Source organism: Oncorhynchus clarkii, chromosome 3 (genome assembly GCF_045791955.1).
Source record: "Oncorhynchus clarkii lewisi isolate Uvic-CL-2024 chromosome 3, UVic_Ocla_1.0, whole genome shotgun sequence".
NCBI classification, from domain to species: domain Eukaryota; kingdom Metazoa; phylum Chordata; class Actinopteri; order Salmoniformes; family Salmonidae; genus Oncorhynchus; species Oncorhynchus clarkii.
Window position 1 is genome coordinate 80,150,559 of NC_092149.1, and position 12,573 is coordinate 80,163,131.

Consider the following 12,573-nt stretch of genomic DNA (forward strand, 5'->3'; position numbering starts at 1 on the left):
GGTTAACTGTCTGTTCAGAGTATGGCATTAGTCATGTGGGTTAACTGTCTGTTCAGAGTATGGCATTAGTCATGTGGGTTAACTGCCTGTTCAGAGTATGGCATTAGTCATGTGGGTTAACTGTCTGTTCAGAGTATGGCATTAGTCATGTGGGTTAACTGCCTGTTCAGAGTATGGCATTAGTCATGTGGGTTAACTGTCTGTTTAGAGTATGGCATTAGTCATGTGGGTTAACTGTCTGTTCAGAGTATGGCATTAGTCATGTGGGTTAACTGCCTGTTCAGAGTATGGCATTAGTCATGTGGGTTAACTGCCTGTTCAGAGTATGGCATTAGTCATGTGGGTTAACTGCCTGTTCAGAGTATGGCATTAGTCATGTGGGTTAACTGTCTGTTCAGAGTATGGCATTAGTCATGTGGGTTAACTGCCTGTTCAGAGTATGGCATTAGTCATGTGGGTTAACTGTCTGTTCAGAGTATGGCATTAGTCATGTGGGTTAACTGTCTGTTCAGAGTATGGCATTAGTCATGTGGGTTAACTGTCTGTTCAGAGTATGGCATTAGTCATGTGGGTTAACTGCCTGTTCAGAGTATGGCATTAGTCATGTGGGTTAACTGTCTGTTCAGAGTATGGCATTAGTCATGTGGGTTAACTGTCTGTTCAGAGTATGGCATTAGTCATGTGGGTTAACTGTCTGTTCAGAGTATGGCATTAGTCATGTGGGTTAACTGTCTGTTCAGAGTATGACATTAGTCATGTGGGTTAACTGTCTGTTCAGAGTATGGCATTAGTCATGTGGGTTAACTGTCTGTTTAGAGTATGACATTAGTCATGTGGGTTAACTGTCTGTTCAGAGTATGGCATTAGTCATGTGGGTTAACTGTCTGTTCAGAGTATGGCATTAGTCATGTGGGTTAACTGTCTGTTCAGAGTATGACATTAGTCATGTGGGTTAACTGCCTGTTCAGAGTATGACATTAGTCATGTGGGTTAACTGTCTGTTCAGAGTATGGCATTAGTCATGTGGGTTAACTGTCTGTTTAGAGTATGGCATTAGTCATGTGGGTTAACTGTCTGTTCAGAGTATGACATTAGTCATGTGGGTTAACTGCCTGTTCAGAGTATGACATTAGTCATGTGGGTTAACTGTCTGTTCAGAGTATGGCATTAGTCATGTGGGTTAACTGTCTGTTTAGAGTATGACATTAGTCATGTGGGTTAACTGTCTGTTCAGAGTATGGCATTAGTCATGTGGGTTAACTGTCTGTTCAGAGTATGGCATTAGTCATGTGGGTTAACTGTCTGTTTAGAGTATGGCATTAGTCATGTGGGTTAACTGTCTGTTCAGAGTATGGCATTAGTCATGTGGGTTAAATGCCTGTTCAGAGTATGGCATTAGTCATGTGGGTTAACTGTCTGTTCATAGTATGGCATTAGTCATGTGGGTTAACTGTCTGTTCAGAGTATGGCATTAGTCATGTGGGTTAACTGCCTGTTCAGAGTATGGCATTAGTCATGTGGGTTAACTGTCTGTTTAGAGTATGGCATTAGTCATGTGGGTTAACTGTCTGTTTAGAGTATGGCATTAGTCATGTGGGTTAACTGTCTGTTCAGAGTATGGCATTAGTCATGTGGGTTAACTGTCTGTTTAGAGTATGGCATTAGTCATGTGGGTTAACTGTCTGTTCAGAGTATGGCATTAGTCATGTGGGTTAACTGCCTGTTCAGAGTATGGCATTAGTCATGTGGGTTAACTGCCTGTTCAGAGTATGGCATTAGTCATGTGGGTTAACTGTCTGTTCAGAGTATGGCATTAGTCATGTGGGTTAACTGTCTGTTCAGAGTATGGCATTAGTCATGTGGGTTAACTGCCTGTTCAGAGTATGGCATTAGTAATGTGGGTTAACTGCCTGTTCAGAGTATGGCATTAGTCATGTGGGTTAACTGCCTGTTCAGAGTATGGCATTAGTCATGTGGGTTAACTGCCTGTTCAGAGTATGGCATTAGTCATGTGAACACTTTACTCTGCTTTTCTTAATCGGCGTCAGGTCATCATCAAAGTAAGCATATGCCTGATTAAAGCACTTGGTTTTCTGAGCAACCTTTAGAATGATTAGGACATGTGAAGGTCTTAATCAGAGTTCCAGGGGTGTATTTGATCTGTGCATATGCCAGCACCATGTGACAAATTACATTTGATTTAATTGAATTTTACTTAAATACACACACACACACACACACACACACAACCATTAATACACACACATAAATACACGCCTACCCAATCTACCTACCTATTCCCCATACTGTTTCTATTTACTTTTCTGCTCTTTTGCACACCAGTATCTCTACTTGCACATCATCATATGCTCATTCATCACTCCAGTGTTAATCTGCTAAATTGTAACTATTCACTCCTATGGCCTATTTATTGCCTACCTCCTCATGCCTTTTGCACACACTGTATATAGACTTTCTTTTTTTTCTACTGTGTCATTGACTTGTTTATTGTGTTATTGGCTTGTTTATTGTTTACTCCATGTGTAACTCTGTGTTGTTGTCTGTGTCACACTGCTTTGCTTTATCTTGGCCAGGTCGCAGTTGTAAATGAGAACTTGTCCTTAACTGGCCTACCTATTCTTCAACCTCTGTTTCCTCAGAGGCATTATATCCCTTGTGGATATAGCGTTTAATGTTGGAGTCAAAGTAACCAACTTTAAAAATATATATTTGACCTTTATTTAACTAAATAAAGGTTCAATAAAATGTAAACATTTTAAAAAATTAAAAAATACACAGACATTTTTTTATTTCACCATTATTTAACCAGGAATGCCAGTTGAGAATAAGTTCTCATTTATATATGAAACCTGGCCAAGATAAAGCAAAGCAGTGTGACAAAAACAACAACACAGAGTTACACATAAAACAAAGTACAGTCAATAACACAATAGAACAATCTATGTACTGTGTGTGCAAATGTAGAAGGCTTCTAAACACATAAATACATGTAAATACACACACACACACACACACACACACATAAATGCACACACACACGTAAATACACGCACACACGTAAATACACACACACACACACACGCACACATGTAAATACACACACATAAATACACACACACACACACACACATAAATACACAGACGCACACAAATACACACACAAATACACACAAACATACATAGACACACACACATAAATACACACACAGTTATCCCCGCCCTTCTTGCCTCACACACACAGAGCCCCCCTCCCAGCTCCCCCACACACTTACCCCCCCCCCTCCCCCCTCTCTCTCTCTCTCTCTCTCTCTTTCCTCGTACCCCTCTCTGTCTGTCTCCAGTGCCAGCTGGGAGTTCTCCCCCTGGGTACTGGGAATGACCTGGCGCGGGTGTTGGGCTGGGGCCCGTCGTGTGATGATGACACGCAGCTGCCCCAGATCCTGGAGAAACTGGAGCGTGCCAGCACCAAAATGTTGGACCGCTGGAGCATCATGACCTACGAAATTAAGATCCTTTCCAAACACAGCGGGCCTGTCACGCCCGACGACACTGACCATGACCAGGTACACGCTCATCTGAAACATTTTTGAGGATCGTGCGACATTTTGGCAACGAAGCCCTTTTTCTACTTACCCAAAGTCAGATGGGATATCATTTGTATGTCTCTGTGTGCAGTTTGAAGGAAGTTGAAGTTAGTGTCCACGTTGGGATTTTGGGGTGATTTATAATCTTAACAGTTTCGTTCTGACCATGCTTAGTTTTATGGTCATTATGACGTATCCCCTTCCTACGTGTCCTCAGTTCCAGATCTCAGCCTATGAAGACTCGGTAGCTGCCCATCTCACCAAGATCCTCAATGCTGACCAAAACTCTGTGGTCATCTCCTCTGCTAAGTGAGTCTCTCATCTCAACACTGCTAAATGGCTGCTAAATGGCTCTCTCTAGGGCATGCTGGGAGTGTTTTGTTGTTGAGAGGCCGTATGAGGGGCTCTGTCCTGACCTATTTTCTTGATTATTTCCTTGGTCTTTTCTTTCCATTTCTATTTTCTATGGTGGAGAGTTAACACACCAGCGATACCCACTGGCTTTTTTTCAAAGATAGGGAGGAAGAGGACTTAGTTTTAGTTTCCTAGGGTTTGAACAGTGTGGTGTACTCTATGGCCTCGCAGCCTAGCGAGGAGTAGACGCTGCCATTAGGCATGGATTCAGGTATATTCCTGAGAATGGACTTAAGGTCGAGGAGGTTCTGCTCACAGTCGCTGAACAGGTAGGGGTTGAATTTATACATTCCGCATCCAGAATGAACAAAGCTGTGGTTGTGTTCATGAAAAGGGTCAATTTGGTGGGCAAGCTGATTGCTAGTGGAATATTTGTAAGGGATGTTTTGGTGTCGATTTCTCCTCTTTCGACTCATTCGACTAGAGTGTTAGTTGCGAATCTGCCTCAGTTTATTACGAATGATCAAATTCAAAAATAATTGAGTCGGTTTGGTAAGTTTGCAAGCGGTTTACATGTACTGTCGGCAGTTTTCAGGCAGATGCCGTTAACCTTTGCGTGTAGGGGGCAGTATTTTAGTTTTTGGCTAAAAAACGTACCCATTTGAAACTGCCTATTTCTCAGCCCCAGAAACTAGAATATGCATATAATTAGGATAGAAAACACTCTAAAGTTTCCAAAACTGTCAAAATATTGTCTGTGAGTAAAACAGAACTGATATTGCAGGCGAAAACCTGAGGAAAATCCAATCAGGAAGTGCCTCTTATTTTGAAACATCTCTGTTCCTATGCATGCCTATCCTCCATTTAAAGGGATATCAACCAGATTCTTTTTTTCAATGGCTTCCCTAAGTTGTCAATAGTCTTTCGACATAGGTTCAGGCTTTTATTTTGAAAAATGAGCGAGAAAGATCACATTGCGTGGATAGGTGGATAGGTGGGGGCAACAGAGTAAAGCGGCCATTGTTTCTCCCTGTCCTATTGAAAAACCTACACTCCCGGTTGATATATTAGCGAATATATATTTTAAAAACAACCTGAGGATTGATTATAAAAAAATTTTGACATGTTTCTGTAGACATTATGGATATTATTTGGAATTTTCGTCTGCGTTGTCGTGACCGCTCTTTCCTGTGGATTTCTGAACATAACGCGACAAACAAACTGAGGTATTTTAGATATAAAAATAAAAGGAACATTTGTTGTGTAACTGGGAGTCTCGTGAGTGAAAACATCCAAAGATCATCAAAGGTAAACGATTAATTTGATAGCTTTTCTGATTTTCGTGACCAAGCTACCTGATGCTAAGTGTTCTTAATGTTTTGTCATGCAATCGATAAACTTACACAAACGCTTGGATTGCTTTCGCTGTAAAGCATATTTTCAAAATCTGAGATGACAGGTGGATTTACAAAAGGCTAAATTGTGTTTTGCAATATTGCACTTGTGATTTCATGAATATGAATATTTTTTTAGTAACAGTATTTGACTGTGGCGCTATGCTATTCACCGTTGCTGATGACAATTATCCCGCTTAAGGAATGGGTAGCGTCAAGAAGTTAAGCATGTTGTTTCGTTCCGGAGGCAAGTGTTCAAGTTTCTGAATAACATTGAGCAACTGTTACATGTGTATTTTAAAGTGAGGCATGGGTAGTGGCTCTACACTGGGTTTGCCAAAACAGATAGTCTACGCTGCTTTGAGGGTGGGTATTTGAGGCATAATAGCTTTGCGTGCCCACAAAAAGGCCATAGACAAGGTGAGGGTACAAGGGCCGGTGGGGGAAATAGAGGTCAAGTGGCAGGGGTCCATGAGATGCAAGGAGCCAAGGCTGGGCCTAGTCATGCTATGGATGGTGGTGTAGATGAGGCTGGGCCTAGTCATGTTATGGATGGTGGTGTAGATGAGGCTGGGCCTAGTCATGTTATAGATGGTGGTGTAGATGAGGCTGGGTATAGTCACGTTATGGATGGTGGTGTAGATGAGGCTGGGTATAGTCATGCTATGGATGGTGGTGTAGATGAGGCTGGGTATAGTCATGTTATAGATGGTGGTGTAGATGAGGCTGGGCCTAGTCATGTTATGGATGGTGGTGTAGATGAGGCTGTGTCTAGTCAGGTTATGGATGGTGGTGTAGATGAGGCTGGGTATAGTCACGTTATGGATGGTGGTGTAGATGAGGCTGGGTATAGTCATGTTATGGATGGTGGTGTAGATGAGGCTGGGTCTAGTCATGTTATGGATGGTGGTGTAGATGAGGCTGGGTCTAGTCATGTTACGGATGGTGGTGTAGATGAGGCTGTGTCTAGTCAGGTTATGCTAGTGGATGAAGAGAGTATATTGGGGAAGGGGAAGCGACCAGGGGAGGTGGAGGAGGGTGTCAAGCAGAAGAGGAAAAAGGGGGAGAAGAAAGGAGGTGGGAGGGGAGAAGCTGGTCTGGTCAAAGTGCCCGGTGCTTGGTGGAGGCCCAAATTAAAGCTACACTTGTTGTGAATCCAGCCAACATGTCAGATTTAAAAAAGGCTTTTCGCCTAAAGCAAACAATGCTATTATCTAAGGATAGCACCATAGTAAACAAAGAGAGAGCATTGAAGGGTAAGCATTGTCTTCAGCTTTCTGATGGGCGGATGACCTCTGTGGTGGGGGAGATGCAGGAGCAGACTGTGGAGTTTTATACTGAGTTGCATAGGGCAGAACTGTGTTATCCTGTGTGTGCTCAGGTTTTGTTTAAATAACTCCCTAAGCTCTCTCTTTCACAGAGGGATAAAATGGACATTCCTCCATTGTCCCATGAACTGGCAGAGCCCGTAACCCAGTGGAGATTTATAAACAATTCTGGAAAATAATTGGACTGGGATTCTTTTGCGTATTGCGTGAGTGCGTCAGGGTAGGAGAGTTGCCGATGAGTTGCCGATCTGGACTCTATAGTACACAAGAACCAGACATATTGTCCACTGAGACGCTCAATCGCGGACAACATGTTCTTAACCAGGAACATGCTGGAATTGTCGAAAGGTTCTAATGTGAACTTCAGACTGGTCTCTCTAGATCAAATGAAGGCTTTTTATAGAGTGGACCATGAGTATCTGTTTAATGTGATGTTTGGGAAAGGTTTTTGTTCTGTGTGAAGCTGTTGTATGCTGGAGCGTCATGTATGGTCAAGGTTGGAGGGGAGCTCAGTAGGCCAGTCTGGATGAGATGGAGCATTAGACAAGGATGACCTCTAGTGGGGCAGTTATATACACTAGCCATTGAGCCTTTTTTGGGGCTGCTACGCAGGATACTGCAGGGAGTGTGCTGGAGTGGGGTTGTGAAGGGCCTAAAATTTTGGGGGTGTACCTGGGCTCGAAGGGGTGGGTCAGGAAGAACTGGGAGGGGCTGTCACAAGCAGTGGTGTCATGACTGGCTCCTGTCCCAAGTGTCATATAGAGGGAGGGTGCTGATAATCAATAACATGGTCGGCGTCTTCCCTGTGGCATAAACTGGCTATCCTCAACACCTGTTCTCAGACCTGCAAAGCAAGCTAGTGGATTTTCTCTGGTCGGGCCATCACTGGCTGAGGGTGTCAGTGTTGTATATGTCCATTCACGAAGGAGGACAGGACCTGATGGAACTGGACACCAGCATGCGCGCTGCTGAGGAGAGCTGGCGGATTAGGGTTAGACCGGCAGCTGTTCCTCATGAAGCTGGAGAGGCTGAGTAGAGAAGGTCTCTCTGATTTCTACTCTGCAGTGCTGAAGGCCTGGCAGCTGCTAAGGCCCACACGAGAAGGTGGTGTGGAGCCTGGGCTGTGGGTGTGGGAGGAGCCTATCTTCCACAACCCAGACATTGAGATCGGTTCAGTCGGCCACCCTGCAGAGGCTACTGATGGCAGCGGGTTTACTAAGGCTGGGTGACCTGCGGCTGCAGGGGGAGGAGGGTGGAAAACCCCGGAAGTCCTGGCACAACAACAGGACTAACATCTCTTAGTCTGCTGGAGAGATTCCTGGGGGAGGTCCAGGAGGTACTGTCTGAACCAATAAGGGGGGGTGTTTGAGGGGCCAAAAGGGGGAGGGGCCACCAATGTTTCTGCCACTGTAGGTGACGGCAGAGGCTGGGGACTGGCAAGGTGGTCTGGAGGACTTGTTCGATTTTAACACTCCGACTCTGGGGGAGTTTGAGGGGGTGGGAGGTAAAGCCCTCTACAACCTCTGCATTTATAAGGTGAGGAACGTTAGAAGCCTAACAGGAGTGAAGGCAAATCAGTGGCCGGAGGTATGTGGAGCGGAGAGTATGGTGGGTTTTAGATGGAGGGGGCTCTACAGTTTCCCAGTACCAAAGAGGTCAGGGGACCTCCAGAGAGTTCTACATGGAGCCCTGGCCACTAATAGCTGGTTGGCACGGGTCGACCCGGGAGTTGGACAGGAGTGTCCTTTCTGTGTCATGAGTGAAACTGTGCATTGTGTGTTTTCTGTGTGCGCCCCGGTTAATGCCATTAATGTCTCTGTTGGAATGTCTGTGTGAAAGCTTGGTGGTGGAGTTTACTGTCAGGATGTTTATCATGGGGTACAGGTATTCCAATAAGGAAGAGGCCAAATGGGTGTTTTCTGTTTGCTCAGGCAAAGTTGGCTATTTGGCTAACAAGGAGGAACAGGGTCAAAGGTGGGGGGATAACAGACCCTTTACTATTATTTAATGGAATGGTCTCTGGGCGCCTTAGGGTTGAGTTTGAGTTCTATAGAATGATAAAGTGTGGAGATGTTTCAGGAGATATGGTATGTCGGGGGGGGGGTCAGTACATCTGTGGACTATGGGTTGGATATACGGTTGTAAAAGTGGTGAGGATATGTTTTTTGTGATGTGTGGTGTTGTTTTGTATCGTGAGGTAGAGGGCAAGGAGAGTATGCAGTACAGAGTATGCTCTCTCTCCCTCACCTCTCTCTCTTTCTCTTTACTCTCTCCCCTTCTAGGATCCTGTGTGAGACAGTAAAGGACTTTGTTGCCAAAGTGGGGAAGTCCTATGAGAGAAGTACTGAGAATACAGAGGAGTGTGACACCATGTCTCTCAAAGTAAGTACACCACACACACACACACACACACACACACACACACACACACACACACACACACACACACACACACACACACTCTCTAAATTAACTCCTCTCCCCCACCAGTGTGCCATCCTGAATGAGAAGCTAGATTTGCTCCTTCAGACCCTCAACACAGAAACCCAGTCATTTCCCCCACCTCCTCGCCTTTCCACACCCCCCATCGTTGAGGAGGAGGAAGAAGAGGAGGAGGTGAGCGAGGAGTCGTTGACCGAGCTGAAGGAGAAACTGGAAGCGGAGGAGAGTGAGAAGGGAGGAGAGAACGGAGGAGGTTCGCCACACAAGATGTTCAGAGCTAAAGAACAGTTGATGCTACGGGCAAACAGCCTGAAGAAGGCTGTGCGAGAGATTATGCAACAGGCAGAGAGAGGTACGTAGATATAGAACATAACAGATCATGGAACAGGCAGAGAGAGGTACATAGATATAGACCATAACAGATCATGCAACAGGCAGAGAGAGGTACGTAGAAATACATTATGACAAAACAGATCAGACATACACTAGAATAGAGCCTTTGGCGAGTCTTTCATGCCTGTTTCAGAGAGAATACAATTGGACTCCAGACAGTTCAACTACAAAATGACTTGGTAATCACTTTGTCACGTAATATGAAGATGTAATGTGCAATTTCAGACCCTTCTCTCCCCTCACCCTCTCCCCCTCCCTTTCTCTCTCCTTCTCACCCTCTCCCCCTCATTCTCTCTCTCCTTCTCTCCCTCTTCCCCTTCTTCTCTCTTTTCTCCTCATCCTCTCTTCCTCCTCACTCTCCCTGCCCTCTCTCTCTCCCTAGTGGTGGATGAGCAGAATGCCAGCACGGAGGAGCAGGAGCTGTCGTCCACGTTTGAGTTCAGGAAGGAGGGAGAGGAGGACAACAGGGACAGTGAAAAGGACGAGGACACCAAAGAACTAGAGATCCTGCCACGTGAGTCACCTGCCTCTCCGTCTGTCTGTCTGTCTGTCTGTCTGTCTGTCTGTCTGTCTGTCTGTCTGTCTGTCTGTCTGTCTGCCTGCCTGCCTGCCTGCCTGCCTGCCTGCCTGTCTGTCTCCTTCTCTCTCTGTCTGTCTCTTGCTTCCATCTATCCAGTACTGTTAAGATCTAGAGGAGTGGCTACCCACTTGGCAAAACCTGATTGAATCAACATTAATTCTGCTTTCTTTCAACAAAAACATTCATTGTGATGACGTTGAATCAACATGGAAATCTGATTCGATTTGCAAAAAGTCATCAACGTGATTGAATTGCAATTTTTTTTCACCCAACTTTTAACGTAAATCCAATGACCTGGTGAAATGTTTTGTTGATTTCACATTAAATTGACATTAGTTCACAAGCAAAATTAAATCAAAACCAGATGTTGAATGACGTCTGTGCCCAGTGTGTAGGGAGTAGGAGCTAGAGAATAGGGGCTAGAGAATAGGGGCTAGGGTATAGGGGCTAGAATGTAGGGGTTAGGTAGTAGGTGCTAGGGAGTAGGGGCTAGGAGCCCATTTTGAATTCAGAAGAGTTAGTTGTATCCTACAGGAAAAAACAAAGGATATTAATAACAACACCACCTAGTGGATCATCAACTAACTACACCCTGTCACAGGGAACATGTCCTCAACTAACTACACCCTGTCACAGGGAACATGTCCCCAACTAACTACACCCTGTCACAGGGAACATATCCTCAACTAACTACACCCTGTCACAGGGAACATGTCCTCAACTAACTACACCCTGTCACAGGGAACATGTCCTCAACTAACTACACCCTGTCACAGGGAACATGTCCTCAACTAACTACACCCTGTCACAGGGAACATGTCCTCAACTAACTACACCCTGTCACAAGGAACATGTCCCCAACTAACTACACCCTGTCACAGGGAACATGTCCCCAACTAACTACACCCTGTCACAGGGAACATGTCCTCAACTAACTACACCCTGTCACAGGGAACATGTCCTCAACTAACTACACCATGTCACAGGGAACATGTCCTCAACTAACTACACCCTGTCACAGGGAACATGTCCTCAACTAACTACACCCTGTCACAGGGAACATGTCCTCAACTAACTACACCCTGTCACAGGGAACATGTCCTCAACTAACTACACCCTGTCACAGGGAACATGTCCTCAACTAACTACACCCTGTCACAAGGAACATGTCCCCAACTAACTACACCCTGTCACAGGGAACATGTCCCCAACTAACTACACCCTGTCACAGGGAACATGTCCTCAACTAACTACACCCTGTCACAGGGAACATGTCCTCAACTAACTACACCATGTCACAGGGAACATGTCCTCAACTAACTACACCCTGTCACAGGGAACATGTCCTCAACTAACTACACCCTGTCACAGGGAACATGTCCCCAACTAACTACACCCTGTCACAGGGAACATGTCCTCAACTAACTACACCCTGTCACAGGGAACATGTCCTCAACTAACTACACCCTGTCACAGGGAACATGTCCCCAACTAACTACACCCTGTCACAGGGAACATGTCCCCAACTAACTACACCCTGTCAGGGAACATGTCCTCAACTAACTACACCCTGTCAGGGAACATGTCCTGAACTAACTACACCCTGTCACAGGGAACATGTCCTCAAATAACTACACCCTGTCACAAGGAACATGTCCTCAACTAACTACACCCTGTCACAGGGAACATGTCCTCAACTAACTACACCCTGTCACAGGGAACATGTCCTCAACTAACTACACCCTGTCACAGGGAACATGTCCTCAACTAACTACACCCTGTCACAGGGAACATGTCCTCAACTATCTACACCCAGTCAGGGAACATGTCCTCAACTAACTACACCCTGTCACAGGGAACATGTCCCCAACTAACTACACCCTGTCACAGGGAACATGTCCTCAACTAACTACACCCTGTCACAGGGAACATGTCCCCAACTAACTACACCCTGTCACAGGGAACATGTCCTCAACTAACTACACCCTGTCCCAGGGAACATGTCCTCAACTAACTACACCCTGTCACAGGGAACATGTCCTCAACTAACTACACCCTGTCACAGGGAACATGTCCCCAACTAACTACACCCTGTCACAGGGAACATGTCCTCAACTAACTACACCATGTCACAGGGAACATGTCCTCAACTAACTACACCCTGTCACAGGGAACATGTCCTCAACTAACTACACCGTGTCAGGGAACGTGGGCTCTGTCTGACAAGCCCACACATGATGTTCCCTGCTGTAATTAAATTAAAGAATTAGAAATGGAAAACATGAACTTTATTTCTCCTGATTAAATTATACTGGTTTTAGTTTGTTATTAACAGTGCAGTCAGTGGATAGCTGGATTAGGTATTTCAAGAGTGGCCGAATATCTCTACATGGTATTTACACAGCTCAGTGTAGTATTTGCATAGCACAGTGTAGTATTTGCATAGCACAGTGTAGTGTTTGCATAGCACAGTGTAG

At 45.2% G+C, this 12,573-nt stretch overlaps 1 protein-coding gene across 8 annotated transcripts in view; it reads left to right on the plus strand.

Moving 5' to 3' along the window:
- Nucleotides 1-12,573, plus strand: part of LOC139405494 (diacylglycerol kinase eta-like) — a 116,307-nt gene that overhangs the window by 70,894 nt on the left and 32,840 nt on the right. For all 8 annotated transcript variants that reach the window (XM_071147855.1, XM_071147858.1, XM_071147852.1 and 5 more), the window contains 5 exons: nt 3,363-3,584; nt 3,823-3,914; nt 8,964-9,063; nt 9,172-9,475; nt 9,899-10,030. In XM_071147855.1, the coding sequence (XP_071003956.1) occupies nt 3,363-3,584; nt 3,823-3,914; nt 8,964-9,063; nt 9,172-9,475; nt 9,899-10,030 (850 nt within the window). The remainder of the gene's footprint in view (nt 1-3,362; nt 3,585-3,822; nt 3,915-8,963; nt 9,064-9,171; nt 9,476-9,898; nt 10,031-12,573) is intronic.